This window comes from Heterodontus francisci, chromosome 1, assembly GCF_036365525.1.
Source record: "Heterodontus francisci isolate sHetFra1 chromosome 1, sHetFra1.hap1, whole genome shotgun sequence".
Taxonomy (NCBI): Eukaryota; Metazoa; Chordata; class Chondrichthyes; order Heterodontiformes; family Heterodontidae; genus Heterodontus; species Heterodontus francisci.
In genome coordinates, this window is record NC_090371.1 from 95633297 (window position 1) to 95661208 (window position 27912).

Below are 27912 nucleotides of genomic sequence, written 5' to 3' on the forward strand. Positions count from 1 at the left end.
CGGACGGAGAGAGGGGGGGCGCGGACGGAGAGAGGGGGGGCGCGGACGGAGAGAGGGGGGGCGCGGACGGAGAGAGGGGGGGCGCGGACGGAGAGAGGGGGGGCGCGGACGGAGAGAGGGGGGGCGCGGACGGAGAGAGGGGGGGCGCGGACGGAGAGAGGGGGGGCGCGGACGGAGAGAGGGGGGGCGCGGACGGAGAGAGGGGGGGCGCGGACGGAGAGAGGGGGGGCGCGGACGGAGAGAGGGGGGGCGCGGACGGAGAGAGGGGGGGCGCGGACGGAGAGAGGGGGGGCGCGGACGGAGAGAGGGGGGGCGCGGACGGAGAGAGGGGGGGCGCGGACGGAGAGAGGGGGGGCGCGGACGGAGAGAGGGGGGGCGCGGACGGAGAGAGGGGGGGCGCGGACGGAGAGAGGGGGGGCGCGGACGGAGAGAGGGGGGGCGCGGACGGAGAGAGGGGGGGCGCGGACGGAGAGAGGGGGGGCGCGGACGGAGAGAGGGGGGGCGCGGACGGAGAGAGGGGGGGCGCGGACGGAGAGAGGGGGGGCGCGGACGGAGAGAGGGGGGGCGCGGACGGAGAGAGGGGGGGCGCGGACGGAGAGAGGGGGGGCGCGGACGGAGAGAGGGGGGGCGCGGACGGAGAGAGGGGGGGCGCGGACGGAGAGAGGGGGGGCGCGGACGGAGAGAGGGGGGGCGCGGACGGAGAGAGGGGGGGCGCGGACGGAGAGAGGGGGGGCGCGGACGGAGAGAGGGGGGGCGCGGACGGAGAGAGGGGGGGCGCGGACGGAGAGAGGGGGGGCGCGGACGGAGAGAGGGGGGGCGCGGACGGAGAGAGGGGGGGCGCGGACGGAGAGAGGGGGGGCGCGGACGGAGAGAGGGGGGGCGCGGACGGAGAGAGGGGGGGCGCGGACGGAGAGAGGGGGGGCGCGGACGGAGAGAGGGGGGGCGCGGACGGAGAGAGGGGGGGCGCGGACGGAGAGAGGGGGGGCGCGGACGGAGAGAGGGGGGGCGCGGACGGAGAGAGGGGGGGCGCGGACGGAGAGAGGGGGGGCGCGGACGGAGAGAGGGGGGGCGCGGACGGAGAGAGGGGGGGCGCGGACGGAGAGAGGGGGGGCGCGGACGGAGAGAGGGGGGGCGCGGACGGAGAGAGGGGGGGCGCGGACGGAGAGAGGGGGGGCGCGGACGGAGAGAGGGGGGGCGCGGACGGAGAGAGGGGGGGCGCGGACGGAGAGAGGGGGGGCGCGGACGGAGAGAGGGGGGGCGCGGACGGAGAGAGGGGGGGCGCGGACGGAGAGAGGGGGGGCGCGGACGGAGAGAGGGGGGGCGCGGACGGAGAGAGGGGGGGCGCGGACGGAGAGAGGGGGGGCGCGGACGGAGAGAGGGGGGGCGCGGACGGAGAGAGGGGGGGCGCGGACGGAGAGAGGGGGGGCGCGGACGGAGAGAGGGGGGGCGCGGACGGAGAGAGGGGGGGCGCGGACGGAGAGAGGGGGGGCGCGGACGGAGAGAGGGGGGGCGCGGACGGAGAGAGGGGGGGCGCGGACGGAGAGAGGGGGGGCGCGGACGGAGAGAGGGGGGGCGCGGACGGAGAGAGGGGGGGCGCGGACGGAGAGAGGGGGGGCGCGGACGGAGAGAGGGGGGGCGCGGACGGAGAGAGGGGGGGCGCGGACGGAGAGAGGGGGGGCGCGGACGGAGAGAGGGGGGGCGCGGACGGAGAGAGGGGGGGCGCGGACGGAGAGAGGGGGGGCGCGGACGGAGAGAGGGGGGGCGCGGACGGAGAGAGGGGGGGCGCGGACGGAGAGAGGGGGGGCGCGGACGGAGAGAGGGGGGGCGCGGACGGAGAGAGGGGGGGCGCGGACGGAGAGAGGGGGGGCGCGGACGGAGAGAGGGGGGGCGCGGACGGAGAGAGGGGGGGCGCGGACGGAGAGAGGGGGGGCGCGGACGGAGAGAGGGGGGGCGCGGACGGAGAGAGGGGGGGCGCGGACGGAGAGAGGGGGGGCGCGGACGGAGAGAGGGGGGGCGCGGACGGAGAGAGGGGGGGCGCGGACGGAGAGAGGGGGGGCGCGGACGGAGAGAGGGGGGGCGCGGACGGAGAGAGGGGGGGCGCGGACGGAGAGAGGGGGGGCGCGGACGGAGAGAGGGGGGGCGCGGACGGAGAGAGGGGGGGCGCGGACGGAGAGAGGGGGGGCGCGGACGGAGAGAGGGGGGGCGCGGACGGAGAGAGGGGGGGCGCGGACGGAGAGAGGGGGGGCGCGGACGGAGAGAGGGGGGGCGCGGACGGAGAGAGGGGGGGCGCGGACGGAGAGAGGGGGGGCGCGGACGGAGAGAGGGGGGGCGCGGACGGAGAGAGGGGGGGCGCGGACGGAGAGAGGGGGGGCGCGGACGGAGAGAGGGGGGGCGCGGACGGAGAGAGGGGGGGCGCGGACGGAGAGAGGGGGGGCGCGGACGGAGAGAGGGGGGGCGCGGACGGAGAGAGGGGGGGCGCGGACGGAGAGAGGGGGGGCGCGGACGGAGAGAGGGGGGGCGCGGACGGAGAGAGGGGGGGCGCGGACGGAGAGAGGGGGGGCGCGGACGGAGAGAGGGGGGGCGCGGACGGAGAGAGGGGGGGCGCGGACGGAGAGAGGGGGGGCGCGGACGGAGAGAGGGGGGGCGCGGACGGAGAGAGGGGGGGCGCGGACGGAGAGAGGGGGGGCGCGGACGGAGAGAGGGGGGGCGCGGACGGAGAGAGGGGGGGCGCGGACGGAGAGAGGGGGGGCGCGGACGGAGAGAGGGGGGGCGCGGACGGAGAGAGGGGGGGCGCGGACGGAGAGGGGGGGGGCGCGGAGCGCGGACGGAGAGAGGGGGGGCGCGGACGGAGAGAGGGGGGGCGCGGACGGAGAGAGGGGGGGCGCGGACGGAGAGAGGGGGGGCGCGGACGGAGAGAGGGGGGGCGCGGACGGAGAGAGGGGGGGCGCGGACGGAGAGAGGGGGGGCGCGGACGGAGAGAGGGGGGGCGCGGACGGAGAGAGGGGGGGCGCGGACGGAGAGAGGGGGGGCGCGGACGGAGAGAGGGGGGGCGCGGACGGAGAGAGGGGGGGCGCGGACGGAGAGAGGGGGGGCGCGGACGGAGAGAGGGGGGGCGCGGACGGAGAGAGGGGGGGCGCGGACGGAGAGAGGGGGGGCGCGGACGGAGAGAGGGGGGGCGCGGACGGAGAGAGGGGGGGCGCGGACGGAGAGAGGGGGGGCGCGGACGGAGAGAGGGGGGGCGCGGACGGAGAGAGGGGGGGCGCGGACGGAGAGAGGGGGGGCGCGGACGGAGAGAGGGGGGGCGCGGACGGAGAGAGGGGGGGCGCGGACGGAGAGAGGGGGGGCGCGGACGGAGAGAGGGGGGGCGCGGACGGAGAGAGGGGGGGCGCGGACGGAGAGAGGGGGGGCGCGGACGGAGAGAGGGGGGGCGCGGACGGAGAGAGGGGGGGCGCGGACGGAGAGAGGGGGGCGCGGACGGAGAGAGGGGGGGCGCGGACGGAGAGAGGGGGGGCGCGGACGGAGAGAGGGGGGGCGCGGACGGAGAGAGGGGGGGCGCGGACGGAGAGAGGGGGGGCGCGGACGGAGAGAGGGGGGGCGCGGACGGAGAGAGGGGGGGCGCGGACGGAGAGAGGGGGGGCGCGGACGGAGAGAGGGGGGGCGCGGACGGAGAGAGGGGGGGCGCGGACGGAGAGAGGGGGGGCGCGGACGGAGAGAGGGGGGGCGCGGACGGAGAGAGGGGGGGCGCGGACGGAGAGAGGGGGGGCGCGGACGGAGAGAGGGGGGGCGCGGACGGAGAGAGGGGGGGCGCGGACGGAGAGAGGGGGGGCGCGGACGGAGAGAGGGGGGGCGCGGACGGAGAGAGGGGGGGCGCGGACGGAGAGAGGGGGGGCGCGGACGGAGAGAGGGGGGGCGCGGACGGAGAGAGGGGGGGCGCGGACGGAGAGAGGGGGGGCGCGGACGGAGAGAGGGGGGGCGCGGACGGAGAGAGGGGGGGCGCGGACGGAGAGAGGGGGGGCGCGGACGGAGAGAGGGGGGGCGCGGACGGAGAGAGGGGGGGCGCGGACGGAGAGAGGGGGGGCGCGGACGGAGAGAGGGGGGGCGCGGACGGAGAGAGGGGGGGCGCGGACGGAGAGAGGGGGGGCGCGGACGGAGAGAGGGGGGGCGCGGACGGAGAGAGGGGGGGCGCGGACGGAGAGAGGGGGGGCGCGGACGGAGAGAGGGGGGGCGCGGACGGAGAGAGGGGGGGCGCGGACGGAGAGAGGGGGGGCGCGGACGGAGAGAGGGGGGGCGCGGACGGAGAGAGGGGGGGCGCGGACGGAGAGAGGGGGGGCGCGGACGGAGAGAGGGGGGGCGCGGACGGAGAGAGGGGGGGCGCGGACGGAGAGAGGGGGGGCGCGGACGGAGAGAGGGGGGGCGCGGACGGAGAGAGGGGGGGCGCGGACGGAGAGAGGGGGGGCGCGGACGGAGAGAGGGGGGGCGCGGACGGAGAGAGGGGGGGCGCGGACGGAGAGAGGGGGGGCGCGGACGGAGAGAGGGGGGGCGCGGACGGAGAGAGGGGGGGCGCGGACGGAGAGAGGGGGGGCGCGGACGGAGAGAGGGGGGGCGCGGACGGAGAGAGGGGGGGCGCGGACGGAGAGAGGGGGGGCGCGGACGGAGAGAGGGGGGGCGCGGACGGAGAGAGGGGGGGCGCGGACGGAGAGAGGGGGGGCGCGGACGGAGAGAGGGGGGGCGCGGACGGAGAGAGGGGGGGCGCGGACGGAGAGAGGGGGGGCGCGGACGGAGAGAGGGGGGGCGCGGACGGAGAGAGGGGGGGCGCGGACGGAGAGAGGGGGGGCGCGGACGGAGAGAGGGGGGGCGCGGACGGAGAGAGGGGGGGCGCGGACGGAGAGAGGGGGGGCGCGGACGGAGAGAGGGGGGGCGCGGACGGAGAGAGGGGGGGCGCGGACGGAGAGAGGGGGGGCGCGGACGGAGAGAGGGGGGGCGCGGACGGAGAGAGGGGGGGCGCGGACGGAGAGAGGGGGGGCGCGGACGGAGAGAGGGGGGGCGCGGACGGAGAGAGGGGGGGCGCGGACGGAGAGAGGGGGGGCGCGGACGGAGAGAGGGGGGGCGCGGACGGAGAGAGGGGGGGCGCGGACGGAGAGAGGGGGGGCGCGGACGGAGAGAGGGGGGGCGCGGACGGAGAGAGGGGGGGCGCGGACGGAGAGAGGGGGGGCGCGGACGGAGAGAGGGGGGGCGCGGACGGAGAGAGGGGGGGCGCGGACGGAGAGAGGGGGGGCGCGGACGGAGAGAGGGGGGGCGCGGACGGAGAGAGGGGGGGCGCGGACGGAGAGAGGGGGGGCGCGGACGGAGAGAGGGGGGGCGCGGACGGAGAGAGGGGGGGCGCGGACGGAGAGAGGGGGGGCGCGGACGGAGAGAGGGGGGGCGCGGACGGAGAGAGGGGGGGCGCGGACGGAGAGAGGGGGGGCGCGGACGGAGAGAGGGGGGGCGCGGACGGAGAGAGGGGGGGCGCGGACGGAGAGAGGGGGGGCGCGGACGGAGAGAGGGGGGGCGCGGACGGAGAGAGGGGGGGCGCGGACGGAGAGAGGGGGGGCGCGGACGGAGAGAGGGGGGGCGCGGACGGAGAGAGGGGGGGCGCGGACGGAGAGAGGGGGGGCGCGGACGGAGAGAGGGGGGGCGCGGACGGAGAGAGGGGGGGCGCGGACGGAGAGAGGGGGGGCGCGGACGGAGAGAGGGGGGGCGCGGACGGAGAGAGGGGGGGCGCGGACGGAGAGAGGGGGGGCGCGGACGGAGAGAGGGGGGGCGCGGACGGAGAGAGGGGGGGCGCGGACGGAGAGAGGGGGGGCGCGGACGGAGAGAGGGGGGGCGCGGACGGAGAGAGGGGGGGCGCGGACGGAGAGAGGGGGGGCGCGGACGGAGAGAGGGGGGGCGCGGACGGAGAGAGGGGGGGCGCGGACGGAGAGAGGGGGGGCGCGGACGGAGAGAGGGGGGGCGCGGACGGAGAGAGGGGGGGCGCGGACGGAGAGAGGGGGGGCGCGGACGGAGAGAGGGGGGGCGCGGACGGAGAGAGGGGGGGCGCGGACGGAGAGAGGGGGGGCGCGGACGGAGAGAGGGGGGGCGCGGACGGAGAGAGGGGGGGCGCGGACGGAGAGAGGGGGGGCGCGGACGGAGAGAGGGGGGGCGCGGACGGAGAGAGGGGGGGCGCGGACGGAGAGAGGGGGGGCGCGGACGGAGAGAGGGGGGGCGCGGACGGAGAGAGGGGGGGCGCGGACGGAGAGAGGGGGGGCGCGGACGGAGAGAGGGGGGGCGCGGACGGAGAGAGGGGGGGCGCGGACGGAGAGAGGGGGGGCGCGGACGGAGAGAGGGGGGGCGCGGACGGAGAGAGGGGGGGCGCGGACGGAGAGAGGGGGGGCGCGGACGGAGAGAGGGGGGGCGCGGACGGAGAGAGGGGGGGCGCGGACGGAGAGAGGGGGGGCGCGGACGGAGAGAGGGGGGGCGCGGACGGAGAGAGGGGGGGCGCGGACGGAGAGAGGGGGGGCGCGGACGGAGAGAGGGGGGGCGCGGACGGAGAGAGGGGGGGCGCGGACGGAGAGAGGGGGGGCGCGGACGGAGAGAGGGGGGGCGCGGACGGAGAGAGGGGGGGCGCGGACGGAGAGAGGGGGGGCGCGGACGGAGAGAGGGGGGGCGCGGACGGAGAGAGGGGGGGCGCGGACGGAGAGAGGGGGGGCGCGGACGGAGAGAGGGGGGGCGCGGACGGAGAGAGGGGGGGCGCGGACGGAGAGAGGGGGGGCGCGGACGGAGAGAGGGGGGGCGCGGACGGAGAGAGGGGGGGCGCGGACGGAGAGAGGGGGGGCGCGGACGGAGAGGGGGGGGGCGGACGGAGAGAGGGGGGGGGACGGAGAGAAAGAGGGGGGGAAGAGAGAGAGGAGGACAGAGAGAGGGAACGCAGAAACTGTGGACAACAGAGAGGGGGAGTACACAGAGAGAGACACACACACACAGAGACAGAGAGAGAGATCTCACTCCTGAAAGATGGACATCTATCCAGAATATTCTACATTGATCCATCAAGTGTGCGGGCAGAGATTGACTACTTATGCAAGCATAAACAATGCCAGGCTTGTCACTGAATCAGTTTTCAATGTAATGCTGGGAAAATAAGTCAATAAGTTAGTCTTCTCATTTAAAGCTTCTTCACAAAAATGTTTTTATTAATAAGATGCATTTTTAATGCCTTTATCTTTTGAAATTTGCTCAGTGGCCCCCCCAGGCCAAGCAAAAATCATAATGCGGCCCTCCGCCCGAAACGGTTGGACAACCCTGTTCTACATAAACTGTGCTATAGTAATGTACGTTGTTGTTTCCCAGATAAAATTATCCTGATATAAAAAAGAACAGAAAATGCTGGAAACACTCAACAGGCTTGGCATTATCTGTGGAGAGAGAAAGAGAGTCAACATTTCAGGTCTGGGACATTTTTGAGTTCTGATGCAAGGTCCCAGACCTGAAACGTTGGGCTGGATCTTGTGCAGGAGGCAGAGCTCCCAGCACTAGGCCGAAAAGACGGGGGATAACCCCGCCTCAGCATTTTGTTCAGCCCCCCGGAGCGATCCTCCGGTCTTTTTTGTCAAACTTTAAGGAGGCGGAATCCCTGTCCCTCCAAAGATTTTATAGGGACGGAGATCCCACCCCCAAGAAGGGCCGGCAACTCAGCAGTATAGGCAGCTCCACCAGGAGCGTTGTCCACAGTTGGTTCCGCAGAGGCCAAGGGGTGGAACCCCGAAGAAGATGTAGGTGAGACGGGGTCATAGGGGCCAGTCCAGAAGGCCCCGAAGGTGGGGTTTGGGCATTCAGTCCGGTCATTGCCCACGGAGGGAGGACCCCCTCCCTCCCAAGCCCGCAGAGAGGGTGCCTCGTTTTACAAGGCGTCCTTCCCCGCACAGCAGAGGCTCCCGGCAATGGAAAGAGGCCCCCAGTTGGCTGTCAATAGGCCTATTAAGGGCCTCAATTGGCCTCTGGGCAGGAAGAAGGTCGTCCTCGGCCCCGGGAGGAACAGAACCGGGAATCCCAGCGTTGGGTTCCGTGGCAGGTGTTTCTGCCCCAAATCTCCAGCTCCCACTCCTCACTACGAAACCCACCGTCGGGATGAGAACATGATCCGGCCCATTAACTCTGTTTCTCTCTCCAGAGACGCTGCCAGACCTGCTGAGCGCCCCCAGCACCCTCTGCCTTCATCTCAGATTTCCAGTATCTGCAGTACTTTGCTTTTGTAAATTGATCCTGATGCTGGAAAGCCTTTTAAAGGGATCTTTTGTGTCAGTGGAGGTGGTACATTTGTATGTCAGAAGAAAAGGTGATTATCAATTGTTACAAGTAAACTGTTTGCAGGAGACTTCAGGTATTACTAGGAGAAGCAGTGTAAAGAATGGAGGATATTTTAACAGTTCAAAAATAAACAGGATCAGGTAGAAGTGACGACCAAACAGTGTTATATCTTCGTGGTCAAAGAAAGAAAACTTTAAATTTTACAACTTGGAATGTTGGAACGCTCATGGATAATCTCAAGAGTGACTGTCCGAAAAGAACTGCAATCATACCATGTGAGCTATCAAGACGCCACGTGCTCTATGTGGGAAGCCGCGAACAATTCTAGTGCCCAGGACCAATATGTGTGCAGGAAGTGTCTCCAGCTGCAGCTCCTGGAAGCCCGGGTTTCGGAGCTGGAGTGGCAGCTGGGGACACTGTGGAGCATCCACAGTGAGTTGCTCTTGCTGAGAATCGGCATGGACACGAAGAGCTGATGACCGCCTTTGGTGCTGCAATCATTCTATGATTCTATTCTTTAAGTTTCAAAAATAATGATACATGATAAAAAAGAAATTAAAATCCTATGGTGGAGGTGCCACAGATAGAAATGTGGCACAGCAGGGAAGGGTCACATTTTTGCTTGCAGACTACAGAACAGCTATTTTCTGTTTGAGAAATATGAAGTATGTATTAAAATACTTTAACACTGCACTTCTTGCTAATAATTGATTGCCACAGACCATTAACGAATTTTCAGCACCTGTGCATGGTTTTTAAAACTTTATTAAGTAAGAAAATACATTATCCAATCCTTCCGGTAATCAGCATTCCACCGAAGCACATTAATGCAAGTTACAAATTGGCTACATGGACTTTTATTAAGGGTACTGGTTTCCCTATTTTTCTTTCACTGCATAGTGTAACTAAGCAGAACCAATTGTACACATCATAAAATGTGCTAATTTATGACTCCCAAAAGCAAGCAAGACAGGAAATTCAACAGCCAACAGCATATGAACGCACATTCATCTGCTTTGTGAGTTTATTGGAAAATTAATCTGGTTCTGTTTCAGGAAATACCTCTACAAAAAATATCATGTACAGTTTTACATGTTGATAAGTTCGAATACTACTAGAATATGCATAACAGTGAGAGCTGAGGGGTACCATGCATAGCCTTTTAAACATTTCAGTCAACCGCTGATCTCCGAAGCATAGAATGGTATTTTGTTAAATTCTAATACAAGCATCAAAGTAGTTGATTTTCATTTTGGTTTTGAGACATGTAGATGGAAAACACTTTTTGTTTGAAAGCCATTCATTATCCAACAATAATGTTATGGAATGTATGAATGGCCATCATTTCCTATTTCAACAAAGCACAAGAAAGATATCCTGGATTTCTTCTGAACAAAATGGAGTGTTCAAAAGTGAGAAAATAACATGGTATGAATTAAAAGCAAAATACTGCAGATGCTGGAAATCTGAAACAAAAACAAAAAGCAGGTCAGGCAGCATCTGTGGAGAGAGAAGCAGAGTTAACGTTTCAGGTCACTGACCTTTCATCAGAGCAGGTTAATATTCTCAGCCTAAGTGTTTTTTTTTTAAATTGAGGGTATAAATTCCCTATCAATATAATGGAGAGAGTTTTGTGTCCATTGAGTGTTCATTGTACCAGTCATATATCAATGTCGCACTTGTAAAGTTTCTATTGTTTAACAAATCCTAATTGGGTTAAATATTATCGGGAATTGGATGTATGCTTAAAAAAGGAAATTTGCTGGGCTATAGGGAAAGAGCAAGGGAGTAGGAATAATTGAATAGCTCTTTTAAAAAACCTCCACAGGCAAGATGGGTCATAATGGCTTCCTTCTTTGCTGCAAGATTCTATGATTATTTATATAACAAAAAGTAACAAATGACTCACCTGAACAAGACAGATTGCCTCAAATAAAACATGTTGAAAATTACCAAAGATCAACCAGGTCACATGAAAAAGCTACCAACAACTTCTATTCCTCACACACAAAGTTGTCCGAGAGACCTCTACAAGGCAGAAACAAAGTGTGAACACAATAGGAGAGAAGAGGGTCAGAAGAGGTAAACACATTCCAAGAGAAGGGTTTGTAGAATGCCTTTGCAAGTGGAGAAAGATGATGTTGCATAAGTTAAAAGGAACTAGACTTGATAATGGGTCAGATGTTAGAAGGTTGCTGAGCTCACCTAGTACACTAACATTTTGCACCTCAATTCAGCACAAACAGCAACCGGCACAAAAGCATCCTTGCAATACTTAACCACATCAACTTGATGCATACTATTCTAAAACATGGTCTACAGCAAGATAAAACACAAAAAAACTGAAAGGTAGAAATCTCAATCCATGTCTTAACCAAGTCCTGTTCACCCATCATCCCTGTGTTCGCTGACTTTCATTGGTTCCCAGTTAAACAATGCCCTTATTTTAAAATTTTCATCTTTGTTTTCAAATTCTTCTTTGGCCTCGCCCCTCCCTATCTCTGTAATCTCCTCCATCCTCACAACGCTCTGAGATAGCTGCACTGCTCTAATTCTGGCCTCTTCAGCTTCCCCAATTTTAATTGCTCCACTATTGTTGGCTGTGCCTTCAGCTGCCAAGGTCCTAAGTTCTGGAATCTCCTCCCTAAACCCCTCCACCTCTCTTTCCTCCTTTAAGACAATACTTACCTCTTAGACCAAGCGTTTGGTCAACTGCCTTAATATCTCCATATGTGGCTCAGTGTCAAATATTGCTTTATAACACTCCTGTGAAGAGCATTGGGATGTTTTATGTTAGAGACGGTATAAAAATACAACTTCTTGTTGTATCTGTGAAGATCGTGTACCAGTATGGGAATCGGGGGAAAACTTTCCACTGGTTGAAGTCATACTGAGCACAAAGGAAGATGGCTGTGGTTGTTGGAGTGGTTGTCAATCATCTCAGTCTCAGGACATTACTGCAGGAGCTCCTCAGGGTAGTGTGCTAGGCCCAACCAGCTTCAGCTGCTTCATCAATGACCTTCCTTCAATCATAAGGTCAGAAGTAGGGATGTTCGCTAATGATTGCACAATGCTCAGCACCATTCGCGACTCCTCAGATACTGAAGTAGCCCATGTCCATATGCTGCAAGACCTAAACAACATTCAAGCTTGGGCTGATAAGTGGCAAGTTACATTACGCCACACAAGTGCCAGGGAATGACCATCTCAAACAAGAGGGAGAAACCAACCTTGATGTTCAATGGCATTACCATCGCTGAATCCCCCCACTATCAACATCCTGGGGGTTACCATTGACCATAAACTGAACTGGACCAGCCAAATAAGTACTGTGGCTACAAGAACAGGTCAGAGCTGGGAATTCTGAGGCGAGTAACGCACCTCCTGTCTCCCCAAAGCCTGTCCACTACCTACAAGTCACAAGTCAGGAGTGTGATGAAACATTCTCCACTTGCCTGGATAGGTGCAGCTCCACCAACACTCAAGAAGCTCGACACCATCCAGGACAAAGCAACCGGCTTGACTGGCACCCCATCCATCACCGACGGACAGTGGCAGCAGTGTGTACCCTCTACAAGATGCACTGCAACAACTCACCAAGGCTCCTTCCAAACCTCTTCCACCTAGGACAAGGGCAGCAGATGCATGGGAACATCACCATCTGCAAGTTCCCCTCCAACCCATACACCATTCTGATTTGGAACTTTATCGCCATTCCTTCACTGTCGCTGGTTCAAAATCCTGGACCTCCCTTCCTAACAGCAATGTGGGTGTACAGTTCAAGAAGGCAGCTCACCACCACCTCCTCAAGGATAATTAGGGATGAACAATAAATACTGGCCTACCCAGTGACGCCCATATCCCATGAAAGAATTTAAAGAATTGTTTAACAAGGTTGTTTGCACTAGTATATGTTATATTTATACAGTTATTGAATTAAAGTAGACGGGTTAATGCCCGCTTAGTGTGAACAGGTATAGAATATGTGAATAGAAATCCAGTGAATAGTACCAGTGGGAACAGTGAAGCCTTGTTTCATAGTCCTCTCCATCCCATCATTTCATTAACAATCACCATTTGTGCCTTGGTTGCAGATGTTCCTGGAACTACCATGCACTCCAGCATGGACTGCTGTGCTGGAATATCAGTTAGTGTCGCACTTTCTTCAACAGTGAACCTATCTTGTTCCCCTCCTACTGAAAAACATTGCACTCTAGTCCTGATGCCATTTCTCTGCTTCAGGCTGAACCCCCACCTCAGTATCCTATTTGATCCCAAGTTCAGCTGCAAATCGCTCCAAAGCCCAAATTAACTCTACCTAATGCAAAACCTTCCAGTCCAGTGTGCCAATCCATACCCACCACTATTAATTCAGGCCCCCTTCCCCTCCACTTTCAGTTATTTTGCTCCTAAACTTCAGAAGAATCATTTTCTAACTATATACATCCAGCAGAAAGTCTGTTTTCTTTTAATTTGTTCTTGGGACATGAGCATCGCTGGCAAAGCCAGCATTTGTTGCCCATCCCCAATTGCCCTTCAAGAGGTGGTAGTGAGCTGCCTTCTTGAGCTGCTATAGTCCATCTGGTGCAATTACACCCAGAGTGCAATTAGGGAGGGTGTTCCAGGAATTTGACACAGCTACAGTGAAGGAACGATGATATAGATCCAAGTCAGGAGGAGAATTTGCAGGTGGTGGTGTTCCCATGTGTTTGCTGCCCTTGTCCTTCTTGGTGGTAGAGGTCATGCATTCAGAAGGTGCTGTCAAAGGAGGCTTGGCGAGTTGCTGCAGTGCATCCTATCGTGGCACACACTGCTGCCACTGTGTGCCAGTGGTGGAGGGAGTGAATGCTTAAAGTGACGGATGGGGTGCTGATCAATGCTCGTGAAGTAGAAAATGTGGCATGGACTCGACAGGTCAGAAGACCTCCTTCTGTGCTGTAACCATTCTATGATTCGCTGATAGCATTTCTACACCAAAATAACTCATTTATAGCTGTTTCAAAAAAACTAAAATATTTTGCAAACCAAAATGCATTCGACAAAGTCATTTTTGGCATAATGAATGAAATCAGAAAACAGTTGACATCTTCACTAACATTTACTGTGGCCACAGACTTGAGTACAAGAGTGCTTAAATTTGCCATAAGTAGTAATAGTAAAAATTGAACAAAAAAGTTGCTCACTTTGGAAATATGCGTGTATTTCAGAGAGAGGATTGAGAGACAAATTTAAATACTGAAAATAAAGATTTTCGCCCCGTGTGTGACCAATACAAGCAATCAAGATCTATTTTTTAAAAATCCATTTAAAATGAGTAGTTTGTGGTTTAAAAGATACAGCCTTTAACAGTTCACTTTTCTATAACACTCGAAAACTAAATATAGCAAAACTGATCATCTTCTGACCAGATCAATGAGGTGATTGTATAAAGTCTATGAAAAATTATGGCATGGCCATTATTAAACATACCTCTTGTAAAGAACGTGCTGCTGGCTTGTCTTGATGGTTGGCTAATATTAAAAATGGCAAAGTGCACAGCTGAGGATGCTGAAGAGCTGAGTGCAATTCATTCCGCGCAGTTTCTAGATCATCTTCAGATGACGCACTGTCCAGCACAAATACTACTCCTTGAGACCCTTGATAGTATCGACTCCAGTATTTGCGTATATTGTCTGCCCCTTAAAAAAATTTTAAAAACAAGTTTAAAAAATGCATTAATTTAAGGAAAATAAACCAATCTTGCTTCTTTAAAAGACAAGACATTTTCAAAAATAGCTCAATTACTTTACTAAATAAATGCTGGCATTTTCATAAAGGGAATTGTGGAGGAAGAAAAATTATTTTGGCATCAAATGCAGAGGTTGGGATCAACCAAGAATTGCAATATTGGTTTTTAGATTAATACTAAGAGTTGGAATTCAGAAATTTGAACTCATACAAGAAACCTCCCAATTCTCAAGCCATGAAGGGTTTCCATGAACCCAATTCTCTTGCATTTTATTTCTTAAGTTTTTTGTTGCATTTGGACCAATTAATATAATGCTAACGTGATTTTAGTTCAAAATTTTTATACGTACCCATCCATTATTCCTCAATTATGTCAAAAGAATTGTGCTCTTAGTTGGGCAATTAACTTTCTTAAAAAAACTACATTACTGTTTGGTGACTAAAAAAACTAGAAAATAACCAGTTATATTATGCACAATATTGTTCCCAATTAAAATTCCACACAATCACATTTCTAGTCCAATACGTAAACCATTATCAACCCAGATATTATTATTCTTTCATGGGACGTGAGCATCGTTGGCAAGCATTTATTGCCCATCCCTAAATAGCCCTTGAGAAGGTGGTAGTGAGCTGCCTTCTTGAATCGCTGCAGTCCATGTGGTGTGGGTACACCCACAGTGCTGTTGGGGAGGGAGTTCTTGACCCAGCGACAGTGAAGGAACGGTGATATAGTTCCAAGTCTGTATGGTATGTGGCTTGGAGGGGAACTTGCAGGAGGTGGTGTTTCCACGCAACTACTGCACTTGTCCTTTCAGGTGGAATAGGTTGTGGGTATGGGGGGGAATGATGTGTGACAGTGTTGGGGGTGGAGGGGGGAATGGTGTGAGTGTTGGAGGGGTGAATGGTGCGTGACAGTGTTTGGGGGGGGAAATGGTGTTTGCTGAAGGAGGCTTGGCGAGTTGCTGCAGCGCATCTTATAGATGGTACACTGCTGTCACTGTGCGTCGGTGGTGGAGGGAGTGAATGTTTAAGTTGGTGGATGGGGTGCCAAATAAACTGGGTGCTTTGTCCTGAATGGTGTCGAGCTTGAGTGTTGTTGGAGCTCTGCTCAGCCAGACAAGTGGAGAGTATTCCATCACACTCCTGATTTGTGGCTTGTAGATGATGGACAGGCTCTTAAGAGTCAGTAGGCGAGTTACTAACTGCAGAATTCACAGCCTCTAACCTGCTCCTGTAGCCACAGTATTTATATGGCTGTTCCAGTTAAGTTTCTCGTCAATGGTAACCCCCAGGAAGTTGATGGCAATGTTCCTGTTCCTTACGTTCTTATGAATGTCATGGGCAGATGGCTAGATTCTTTTTTGTTGCAGATGGTAATTATCTGGCACTTGCGTGGCATGAATATTACTTGCCACTTATCAGCCCAAGCCTGAATGTTGTCCAGGTCTTGCTGCATGCAGGCACAAATGGCTTCGATATCAGCATTTTTGTCCATATTTGGAAAAAAGTTGTAATGAGGTCAGGAGCCGAGTGATCCTGACAGAACCCAAACTGAACATGTGAGCACTTTATTGCTGAGTAAGTGCCTCTTGATAACACTGTTGATGACACCTTCCATCACTTTGCTGATGACCAAGAATAAACTGATGGAGCTGTAATCACCTGGATTGGATTTGTCCTGCTTGTGTACAGGACATACCTGAGCAATTTTCCACATTGCTGGGTATATGCCAGCGTCGTCGCTGCACTGGAACAGCTTGACTAGTGGTGTGGTTAGTTCCAGAGCACAAGTCTTTAGTACTACAGCTGGGATGGACCACCATTCACGACTGGACGTAGGAGGGCTGCAGACCTTTGATCTGATCCATTGGTTGTGGGATCACTTAGCTCTGTCTACTGCATGCTGCTTCTGCTGTCTAACATGCATGTCGTCCGGTGTTGTAGCTTCACCAGGTTGGCACCTCATGTTGAGGTATGCCTGGTAATGCACCTGGCATGCTCTCCTGCACTCCTCATTGAACCAGGGTTGGTCCCCAAGCTTGATGGTAATGTTAGAGTGAGGAATATGCAGGCCATGAGGTTACAGATTGTGGTTGAATATAATCCAACTGCAGCTGATGGCCCAGAGTGCCTCATGGATGCCCAGTTTTGAGCTGCTAGATCTGTTCTGAATCTACCCCATTTAGCAGAGTGGTAATGCCACACAACACGATGGACAGTATGAAGTTGGGTCTTCGGCTCCACAAGGATTGTGTGGTGGTCACTCATAGAGTCACAGAGATACAGCACTGACACAGGCCCTTCGGCCCACTGAGTCTGTGCCGACCAACAACCACCCATTTATACTAATCCTACATTAATCCCATATTCCCTACCACATCCCCACCATTCTCCTACCACCTACCAATACCAGGGGTAATTTACAATCGCCAATTTACCTATCAACATGTCTTTGGCTGTGGGAGGAAACCGGAGCAACCGGCGGAAACCCACGCGGTCACAGGGAGAACTTGCAAACCCCGTACAGACAGTACCCAGAATCAAACCTGGGTCGCTGGAGCTGTAATGCTGCGGTGTTAACCACTGTGCCACTATGCCGCCCACAAAATTGTTGGGTTTTTGCTAAGATTTGGTGGTTTTCCCGGTCAATTTTTCTGATGCTAACCCACAACTTACTATACTTATTGAATTCAGTTTCACGTTTTGCCATAGTGGGATCTGAGCATGGTCATACTCACCAAACCATACCTTACAACCAATGTACCAGACTCAACCATCAGCATCCCTGGGTATGTCCTGTCCCAGTGGCAGAAGAGACCCACTAGAGGTGTACAGTTGGAAGGGAGTGGCCCTAGGAGTCCTCAACATCGACTCCGGACCGCATGAAGTCTCATGGTATCAGGACAAACATGGGAAAGGAAACCTCCTGAATACCACCGACCGCCCTCCCTCACTACACTCTTACCAATACTGTCATGGAAAGAAGCACCTGCGACAGGTAGATTAGTGAAGGCGAAATCAAATGGGTTTTTCTCTTTTGTCGGTTCTCTCACCAGCTGCTGCAGGCCCATTCTGCCAGATCTGTCCTTCAGGATTTGGTGAACTCGGTCAGGAGTAGTGCTACTGAGTCCATCCAGGTGATGGACACTGAAGTCCCCATCCAGAGTACATTCTGTGTCCTTGCTACCATCAGTGCTTCTACAAGTGGTGTTCCACGTGGACGACTATTCATTCATCAGGTGCACTGCTGCAGTGCATCTTGCAGATGGTACACGCTGCTGCCACTGTGTGTCGGTGGTGGAGGGAGTGAATGCTTGTAGATGGGGTGCCAATCAAGCGGGCTGCTTTGTTTGGGATGGTGTCGAACTTCTTGAGTGTTGTTGGAGCTGCACCCATCCAGGCAAGTGGAGAGTATTCCATCACACTCCTGACTTGTGCATTGTAGATGGTGGACAGGCTTTGGGGAATCAGAAGGTGAGTTACTCGCCACAGGATTCCTAGCCTCTGACCTGCTCTTGTAGCCACGGTATTTATATGGCTACTCCAGTTCAGTTTCTGGTTAATGGTAGCCCCTAGGATGTTGAAAGTGGGGGATTCAGCGATGGTAATGCCATTGAATGTCAAGGGGAGATGGTTAGATTCTCCATTGTTGGAGATGGTCATTGCCTGGCACTTGTGTGGCATGAATGTTACTTGCCACTTATCAGCCCAAGCCTGGATATTGTCCAGGTCTTGCTGCATTTCTACAGGACTGCTTCAGTTTTGGAGGAGTCACGAATGGTGCTGAACATTGTGCAATCATCAGCCAACATCTCTACTTTCGATCTGATGATTGAAGGAAGGTCATTGATGAAGCAGCTGAAGATGGTTGGGCCTAGGACACTACCCTGAGGAACTCCTGCAGTGATGTCCTGGAGCTCAGATGATTGACCTCCAACAACACAACCATCTTCTTTTGCGCTAGGTATGACTCCAGCCAGTGGGGAGTTTTCCCTGATTCCCATTGACTTCAGTTTTGCTAGGGCTCCTTGATGCCATACTCGGTCAAATGCGGCCTTGATGTCAAGGGCAGTCACTCTCACCTCACCTCTCGAGTTCAGCTCTTTTGTCCATATTTGAACCAAGGCTGTAACGAGGTCAGGAGCTGAGCGGCCCTGGCAGAACCCAAACTGAACGTCACTGAGCAGGTTATTGCTAAGAAAGTGCTGCTTGATGGCACTGTTGATGACACCTTCCATCACTTTACTGATGATTGAGAGTAGGCTGATGGGGCGGTAAATGGCCGGGTTGGACTTGTCCTGCTTTTTGTGTACAGGACATACCTGGGCAATTTTCCACATTGCCGGGTAGATGCCAGTGTTGTAGCTGTACTGCAACAGCCTGACTAGGGGTGTGGCAAGTTCTGGAGCACAGGTCTTCAGTACTATTGTCAGGGCCCATTGCCTTTGCAATATCCAGTGCCTTCAGTCGTTTCTTGATATCACACGGAGTGAATCAAACTAGCTGAAGTCTGGCATCTGTGATGCTGGGGACTTCAGGAGGAGGCTGAGATGGATCATCAACTCGGCACTTCTGGCTGAAGATTGTTGCAAATGCTTCAGCCTTATCTTTTGCACTGATGTGCTGGGCTCCCCCATCATTGAGGATGGGGATATTTGTGGAGCCACCTCCTCCAGTTAGTTGTTTAATTGTCCACCACCATACATGGCCAGATGCGGCAGGACTGCAGAGATAGATCTGATCCGTTGGTTATGGGATCGCTTAGCTCTGTCTATCGCATGCTGCTTACGCAGTTTGGCATGCAGATAGTCCTGTGTTGTAGCTTCACTAGGTTGACACCTCATTTTGAGGTATGCCTGGTGCTGCTCCTGGCATGCCCTCCTGCACTCTAAATTGAACCAGGGTTGGTCTACTGGCTTGATGGTAATGGTAGAGTGGCGGATATGCCGGGACATGAGGTTACAGATTGTGGCTGAGTACAATTCTGCTACTACTTCATCATGCCCAGTTTTGCATTGCTAGATCTGTTCGAAATCTATCCCATTTAGCATGGTGGTAGTGCCACACAACACAATGGAGGGTATCCTCAATGTGAAGGTGGGACTTCGTCTCCACAAGAACTGTCCAGTGGTTACTCCTACCAATACTGTCATGGACAGATGCATCTGCGGCAGGCAGATTGGTGATGACGAGGTCAAGTATGTTTTCCACTCTTGTTGGTTCCCTCACCACCTGGCGCATAGCTGATATGTCCTTTAGGACTCGGCCAGCTCAGTCAGTAGTGGTGCTACCGAGCCACTCTTGGTGATGGATATTGAAGTCCCCCACCCAGAGTACATTCTGTGCCCTCGCCACCCTCAGTGCTTCCTCCAAGTGCTGTTCAACATGGAGCAGTAGTGACTCATCAGCTGAGGGAGGGCAGTAGGTGGTAATCAGCAGGAGGTTTCCTTGTCCATGTTTGATCTGATGCCATGAGACTTCATGGTGTCCAGAGTCGATGTTGAGGACTCCCAGGGCAACTCCCTCCCTACCGTATACCACTGTGCCGCCACCTCTGGTGGATCTGTCTTGCCGGTGGGAGAAGACATACCCGGGGATGGTGATGGCAGTGTCTGGGACATTGTCTTAAGGTAAGATTCCGTGAGTATGACTATGTCAGGCTATTGCTTGACTAGTCTGTGGGACAGCTCTCCCAACCTTGGCACAAGTCCCCAGATGTTAGTAAGGAGGACTTTGCAGGGTCGACAGGGCTGGGTTTGCTGTTGTCGTTTCCGGTGCCTAGATCGATGCCGGGTGGTCCGTCCGGTCTCATTCCTTTTTATTGACTTCGTAGCGGATAGATACAGCATGCTAAGCCATTTCAGAGGGCATCTAAGAGTCAACCACATCGCTGTGGGTCTGGAGTCACCTCTAGGCCAGACCAGGTAAGGACAGAAGCTTTCCTTCCCTAAAGGCCATTAGTGAACCAGATGGGTTTTTACAACAATCGACAATGGTTTCATGGCCATCATTAGACTAGCTTTTTAATTCCAGATTTATTAATTGAATTCAAATTCCACCTTCTGGTGTGGTGGGATTTGAACCCATGTCCCCAGAGCAATACCCTGGGTCTCTGGGTTACTAGTCCAGTGACAATACCACTACATCACCGCCTCCCCTGGGTCTCCTAACCTACCAAAGAAAGTCCCAGACAGGTCATCTGCCTGCAGTGTCAATGCAGTCTCCTCTGGGGGAGCTGGTTTGATCATGGCCTGACCCACTACACATTCAGGGACTCTGCAGGAGACCATCTCCTGCCACCGCCCTGTCTCTCTGACCTCCTGCTGTCTTTCTACTGTGAGGGCTACCACCTTCACCCCTGCCAGATCATTACCTAGGACAGGCCAACCCTGTCCACAGGCAAACTAGGGACAATCCCTACAATCAATGGTCTCGAAAGCAGGTTGCACTCCAGGTGCACCCGGTGTACAGGTACAGACATACACTGCCCTCCAATACCATTCACCACCATTTTAGTGTTCACTGCACTCTCTGGGGGAAAGGTCAGGCCTTTTCCCAGTAAAAGGGATCTGGTGGCCCATGTCCCTGAGAATCACTATGTGCTTGCTTGCCCCACTCAAAGGATTCAGGGTTATTTTCCCTTCAGATACAAAACCCTGATAACCTTCAGGAATCCTATTAACCTTTCCTGCACTGGCCGTAGTAAGCTTCCTGGGTTGGACCCTTACTGCAGTCAAAGCCACAGCCTGTTCCGTGTTTTCCATCAGACCCTCGTCTTCACTGAGCAGGTGTGCCCTGATTAACCCTACCGGTTTCCCCTTTAATTTCCAGCAGTCAGCTTTTAAATGCTCTGCCTTGTTACAGTGGAAGCACACAGGTCTCCAGGTCTCACTCTTGCTCATAGCACCTTCATTTTTAACTGGAGGGGGGCCCCCTGTGTCTCCTGCTTTCCTTTCTCTTCCAGACTGCCTATGCTTCTATCACCTTCCCACCCTTTGTCCTTTTCGGATTTGTGGGGGTGATCAGGAAAGGTTCTCCCCTGGGAAACCGACATATAGATTAAAGAAAAATTCATCGGCCAGAACGGCTGCTTGCCAGGCTCCCTGAACCCGCTGCTCCTCGCTTTGAATTATTATTGAGAATGGGAGAGAGTTTTTAAATTCCTCTAACGGGTTTACTTCTCAGTCTCATTGCTGAGCTGTATTTTAAAACCCTCAGCCACTCGTCAAAATCCAGCTGCTTGCTTCTTTCAAACTCCAAATGGGTTTGCTTTTCGAGGGTTCTAAACCTCTGGCAGTAGGTTTCGGGTACTAATTCATATGCTCTGAGGATAGCATTTTTGGTCAGTTCATAGTTTAATGGACTCTCATCTGGCAGCGAGGAATAGACCTCATGGGCTTTTCCAGTTAGTTTGCTTTGCAGTAAAAAAAAAATGACCAAGTCTCAGCTGGCCATTTTAGCTGCCTTGCCAGTTTCTCGAAAGACACGAAAAACGCTTCCACATCTTCCGTTGAATTTTGGAATCAATTGGGAGAGTTTTACCATTCTTGTATCCAAGCCTGAATTCTGAGCCTCCATATTGGCCATGCTTTCACTAGGGTTATTCTGTCGCCCTCGAGCTAACTCAAGCCGCTTTAGCTCCTGTTCTTCGGATTCTTTCCAGAATACCCTTTCCCCCTCTCACTCTTTCCTTCTCCTGTCTTTCTTTCTCTCTCTCCTCTCTCTTTCCCTCTCCTGTCTTTGTTTTTCTTCACATTACATTTGGAAAGCTTTTTCTTTCTCTCTCTTTTTCCTGTCTCTCTCTTTCCTTGTCTTCTAATTCAAGTTTCTTTTGTTCCAATTGTATCTTTGCTAGCAATACCCTGTCTGGGTCTGCTTCTAACACTGCTTCTGCTTAATCAGATTCAAGGGAAAAATGGCTGGTCACTAGCCTTAGGAGTTCAGACTTCCTAGCCTCGCCACGTATAGTGATCCCACACTGCTCAGCCATTTTTCTCAACTCCTCCAGAAACAGTGCTTTAAACTTATCCCAAATTAGTTCACCCTAGCTTGGAGAGCTACTCGCTTCAATTGCAGATATTAGTATCCAATCACACACAACCACAAGACAACCTGCACTGATTTGTTCTTTTTGATTGGGAAAAATTTGGCTTCCCACTTCAATTTTCACTCGTTTGTCAGTGGGTAACAATCCCAATGCTTGCACTCAATTTCTGTTACAACCAGGTGAGCAATGTCTAGGGGTCTCTTGCTGTCTTCACCTGGGCTTACTGAACAGCGTTTAATTTTACACACACTGTGTTTTGAGCTCCCCTTTTTGTGAATCCGTGTTCACAGTTTCCAGTTACAAGGCAAAGAACTGAGCACACACATGCTTTCCTTGGTTTAATGCAGAGCACACACACGCTTTCCTTGGTTTAATGCAGAAAGAGGAAATGTATTAAAACCTTAAACTAAACTCGAATATGGTTCACGCCCATGGATATACGACTCGCTCATGCTAGCATGCACACGCGATATAAACATGCAAAAATAGGGACAGAAGTGAGTAGAAGATAAGTAGAACAGCTTGAGGCAATATCTTGTTACTGTTTCTCGAGCTCGCTGTAGTCCTTGATTGAAAATATTGTCTTGCGATTCGTTGGGGCCCAGTAATCTTCTTAAAACTTTGTTCACGTGGCAAAGCCTTCTCTTTGAATTTCAATGGTTTTAGTTCCTTGAGAGATGAGCAGGCAGACAGGCAGGCAGGTGAGGAGATGTTCTTGCTTCAGTTCCAGTAGCACACAGCATTCTCCCTGGCAATTCCTTTGCTTGTGAGTTCAAATTCAAAAAAGGACTCCCAGATTGCCCCACAGGTTAGTCATGTGACTAGTTAGAGTCATAGAGAGATGCAGCACTGAAACAGGCCCTGCGACCCAACGAGTCGGTGCCGACCATCAACCACCCATTTATACTAATCCTACATTAATCCCATTTTTTCCCTCTCACATCCCCACCTTCCCTCAATTCTCCTACCACCTACCTACACTAGGAGCAATTTTATTTTTACAATGGCCAATTTACCTATCAACCCACAAACCGGAGCACCCGGAGGAAACCCAAGCAGTCACAAGGAGAACTTGCAAACTCCGCACAGGCAGTACCCAGAACCAAACCGGGGTCATAGGAGCTGTGAGGCTACGGTGTCAGCCACTGCACCGCCGTGCCGCCCTTATATGGAATAGTCTTTTCACCATCCTTTATTGAAGGTTCAAATTCAAAAGCTCCAGCCAGCAAAACATGTGACTTGAACTGGTTTGACCACTTCTGTGTATTGGAAAAGCCACTGCTGGATCCCCATTGTTTCGACATTGTCTGTTACCATGGAAATGCCCTTTAAGTTTAAATGTTCATGCGGCGAAATATGTGCCTCAGTCTCGGCAGGTGGGATTTACCTGACAATCAGTATCAGACCCAAAGCAGATTAAATGTTTGCTCAGTCTAAATGCTTATATGTTGGCTGATAACAGCAGGTGGAATGCCAGACATTTAATAGGGTGCAGACCAGGAGATTCTGAGGATAATAGTTATGAGGATACATTTCCTTTTCCGCTCAATGATATTGATAATCTGCCTCATCAAGCTGATCAAACAGGTCCACAACCTCAAATTTGTAGATCTAATCAAAGACCGAAGAGACTTTCCTATCTCAAAGACTATTTCTGTACATAGAGAAAACAGACAAATCTGGGCTACTCAGTGTAGCTGACTTTTAATGACTTCTGAAGTGGCTTAGCAAGCTACACATTTGTATAAAGAATTACTACGCAAGGTAGTAACCCATCACCATCTTCCCAGAGCAACTCGTTATAATTGCTATAAAATTATGTCAGCATCATCCACGCCCTGAGCAAACTTTCTTTAAAGAGTGCAGGGTAAAGCACCAGTCAAAAAAGGGGAGAAAAGAAAATCACAAGAACCATAAGCAATGCCATAGGAGATTCATTAATATCTTATCGAATTTTCTCAGATCTATAAAATCCACAGATTTGGAATGTCCAACTGGGTTTAAGTTCATCTTTGGCAACAGAAAAGGGAACATACAATTTTTTGAGGTGAAAGTTAGTGTTCTGAAACAGAATGTTTACAGCTCATTGGCTGTTTCAAGTATACTCATATTCAATATGACCCAGAGGAATTTCTGAAAAAGTCACTTCCTTCATTTGGAATATTTTCAAATCAGCTTTTTCTTCAGGTAATATCATTTCAAGTAGAGTCATGAAAAACATCCATTTTGAAGTTTTGGTTATAATCTGGGCAAGTTTATTTTTAAAGTTTGTACGGTAACAAGTCAGAGGGACAGCAGTATAAATTGAACACAAGCTCATAGGACTGATATGGATGAGGAAATGCCATTTGGCTCAGACATCCAGAAAGAACCCCAAAAGGTTCCTCGTCACAGCATTAGGTTGTTAATTGGTCACAGGTTTTCTTTCTCTACTACTACTACTACTCCATGTGCAAAGAAAAACTCCCTGATAGAAAGTGTTGGAAATACTCAGCAGGTCAGACAGCATCAGAGCAGAGAGAAACAGAGAAACATTTCGGAGGTCCAGCATCTGCAGTATTGTGGTTCTGAAGAGTCATATCCGACTCTAAACATCAGCTCTGCTTTTCTCTCCACAGATGCTGCCAGACCTGCTGAGTATTTCCAGCATTTTCTGTTTTTTATTTCAGATTTTCAACAACCACAGTATCTTGCTTTTATTATCTGGAGTATTGTGCTTTTGTTCAAACTTGTGCTGCATTGTCCCATCATTTCAAATAGTGGGCTTAGATTTACCTTTGTAATCCAGTTAACTATCTTATCCCCTTTTTTGAAGTGCATAGTTGTTTATCCTGTTCTACACCTTCCCAAACAGTTTTAACACAGCATAGAGTCATAGAGTGATACAGCACTGAAACAGGCCCTTCGGCCCACCAAGTCTGTGCCGACCAACAACCACCAATTTATACTAATCCTACATTAATCCCATATTCCCTACCACATCCCCACCATTCTCCTACCACCTACCTACACTAGGGTCAATTTACAATGACCAATTTACCTATTAACCTGCAAGTCTTTGGCTGTGGGAGGAAACCGGAGCACCCGGCGGAAACCCACGCGGTCACGGAGAACTTGCAAACTCCACACAGGCAGTACCCAGAAGCGAACCCAGGTTGCTGGAGCTGTGAGGCTGCGGTGCTAACCACTGCGCCACTGTGCCGTCCAAGCAGAGGTGTCACAAGGCATAAATTTAAGATACCATCAGGTAAAGGCCTGCTACCCGACCCAAACCCAACTGGACCAGACGACATCTGTCAGGTTCGGGTTGCACTTCTGGGTCCGGCATTCGGGCTCGGGCTGGGTCGGACATGCTCCATCACAGGTAAGTGGTTCCACTCTTACTTTTTGGATTAGAAAGGTGGTTTTATTAGTTATTTTAAGCTTGTGCAGATCACCATCAAAATGAAAAACAGAAGGTAAGTTAACTGATGGTTGGGTCGGGTGCGGGAAAACATGGAAGGACTCGGGCCGGGTCGGGCTTGGGTCAGATGTGGTTCTGTCGGGCTCGGGTTGGGTTTTCTTTGCAGACCCGAGCAGGCCTTTACCATCAGGTGCAGTTCATTACATGTCAATAGCGTTTTTACTTGGGCCTTGGTACAAGTCCAATGCAGAGAGGAAGAATATAGATATCCTCTTTCCGGGTATATAACTGAAAATCATTCGAATAGGATGGAGTGCACGGCATAAAATTGAGGCAGAAATGGAAATATCACACTTATACAGCATAAACACTCCAGGTGATTTTTTTTAAAAATTGGGCTGTCATGCAGGCCCCCACTGGCCAAGAATGAGGCACATTAATTTTGACACCTGGACACTAAATTTCAAATTGTTGTTGGAAAGAGAAGGCCTGTTACAAGGAATTGCCAGGCCCCTGGCCAGAAAGATATTTTGCATATTAGCAGACAGTGTTGGAACAAAGAAGCTATCTCCTGCTCCCATACAGTACACAGAACAGACCTGGTCAAACCAGTCAGTCACATGACCACCCTGCGGTCCAACTCGGAGTTTTGAATTGTAGACACAGTTTTTGAACTGGCAGAAAGCTCTTGGCTCCTGGATTGAAAATAGCCTCTCCTGTCTGCTCCCATCTCTTTCTCACGGAACTCCAAAACCCATTAAAGACACATGAACCCCAAGAGAGAAAAGTCTCCTACAGTGAGCAAGGTTTAAGAAGAATCCTGGGCCAAAACAAAAAGCAAGACCATATCTTCAATCAAGGACTCTACAGCGAGCTTGAAGCACAGTAACAAAGAACAAAGAAAATTACAGCACAGGAACAGGCCCTTCAGCCCTCCAAGCCTACGCCGATCCAGATCCTCTATCTAAACCTGTCGCCTATTTTCTAAGGGTCTGTATCTCTTTACTTCCTGCCCATTCATGTATCTGTCTAGATACATCTTAAAAGACACTATCGTGCCCGCGTCTACCACCTCTGCTGGCAACGCGTTCCAGGCACCCACCACCCTCTGCGTAAAGAACTTTCCACGCATATCCCCCCTAAACTTTTCCCCTTTCACTTTGAACTCGTGTCCCCTAGTAATTGAATCCCCCACTCTGGGAAAAGAGCTAACAAAAAACCCTCCTCACAGATTGCCTCAAACTTTTCCACTTTATTTTTTCTTCTGCTCTTTTCTGTCCCAATCTGCATGTATGTATCGCATATGCATGCTAGCGTGGGCATGTCGAGAATCCGTAGGCGTTAACCAAATTAGAGTTTAAGTTTAATAAAATTTCACCTTTCTTCTTTAAACCTAAGAAAACCTGTTTGTGCTTGTTTCTTTACCTTATAATTGGAAAGCAGTGAACAAGGATTCACCAAGGGGGAGCTAAAAACACGGTGTGTTTAAAAATAAAACCCTGTTACATTAAGACCAGGTGAAGACTGAGAACGACCCCTAGACCCCTTTCTCACCTGGTCGTAACAGGCATTTACCAGTTTACCTGTTGGGGTTTTTTGAGGATGTAACTAGCAGAATAGATAAGGGGGAATCAGTGGTTGTGGTGTATTTGGATTTTCAGAAGGCTTTCAATGAGGTCCCACACAAGAGTTTAGTAAGCAAAATTAGAGCACATGGGATTGGGGGTCATATACTGGCATGGTTTGAGATTTGGTTAACTGACAGAAAACAGTGATTGGGAACAAATGGGTCATTCTCAGGTTGGCTGGCTGTGACTAGTCGGGTACCGCAAGGTTCAGTGCTTGGGCCCCAGCTATTCACAATCTATATCAATGATTTGGATGTGTAGACCAAATGTAATATTTAAAAGTTTGCCGATGACACAAAACAAGGCGGGAATGTGAGTTGTGAGGACGATGCAAAGAGGCCGCAAGGGGATTTAGACAGGCTAAGTAAGTAGGCAAGAACACAGCAGATGGAATATAACGTGGAAAAATGTGAAGCTTTTCCCTTTGGTAGGAAAAACAGAAATGCCGAGTATTTCTTAAATGGTGAGAGATTGAGTGAGGTGTTGATGTCGAAAGGGACCTGGATGTCTTTGTTCATAAGTCACTGAAAGCTAACAGGTAGGTGCAGCAAGCAATTAGGAAGGCAAATGGTATGTTAGCCTTCATTGCAAGAGGATTTGAGTACAGGAGTAAAGAAGTCTTGCTGCAATTGTATAGAGCCTTGGCGAGACCGCATCTGGAGTATTGCATACATTTTTGGTCTCCTTACCCAAGGAAGGATATACTTGCCATAGAGGGATCGCAACGAAAGTTCACCAGACTGATTCCTGGGATGGCAGGATTGTCCTAAGAGGAGGGATTG

The 27912-nt window shown here is 53.8% G+C and overlaps 1 protein-coding gene across 9 annotated transcripts in view; it reads right to left on the bottom strand.

Annotated features, from left to right (window-relative positions):
- The window catches only part of LOC137370942 (ADP-ribosylation factor-like protein 15), a 368243-nt gene that overhangs the window by 206154 nt on the left and 134177 nt on the right, over window positions 1-27912 (bottom strand). For all 9 annotated transcript variants that reach the window (XM_068032842.1, XM_068032835.1, XM_068032859.1 and 6 more), the window contains one exon: window positions 13792-14000. In XM_068032842.1, coding sequence (XP_067888943.1) covers window positions 13792-14000 — 209 coding nt within the window. The remainder of the gene's footprint in view (window positions 1-13791; window positions 14001-27912) is intronic.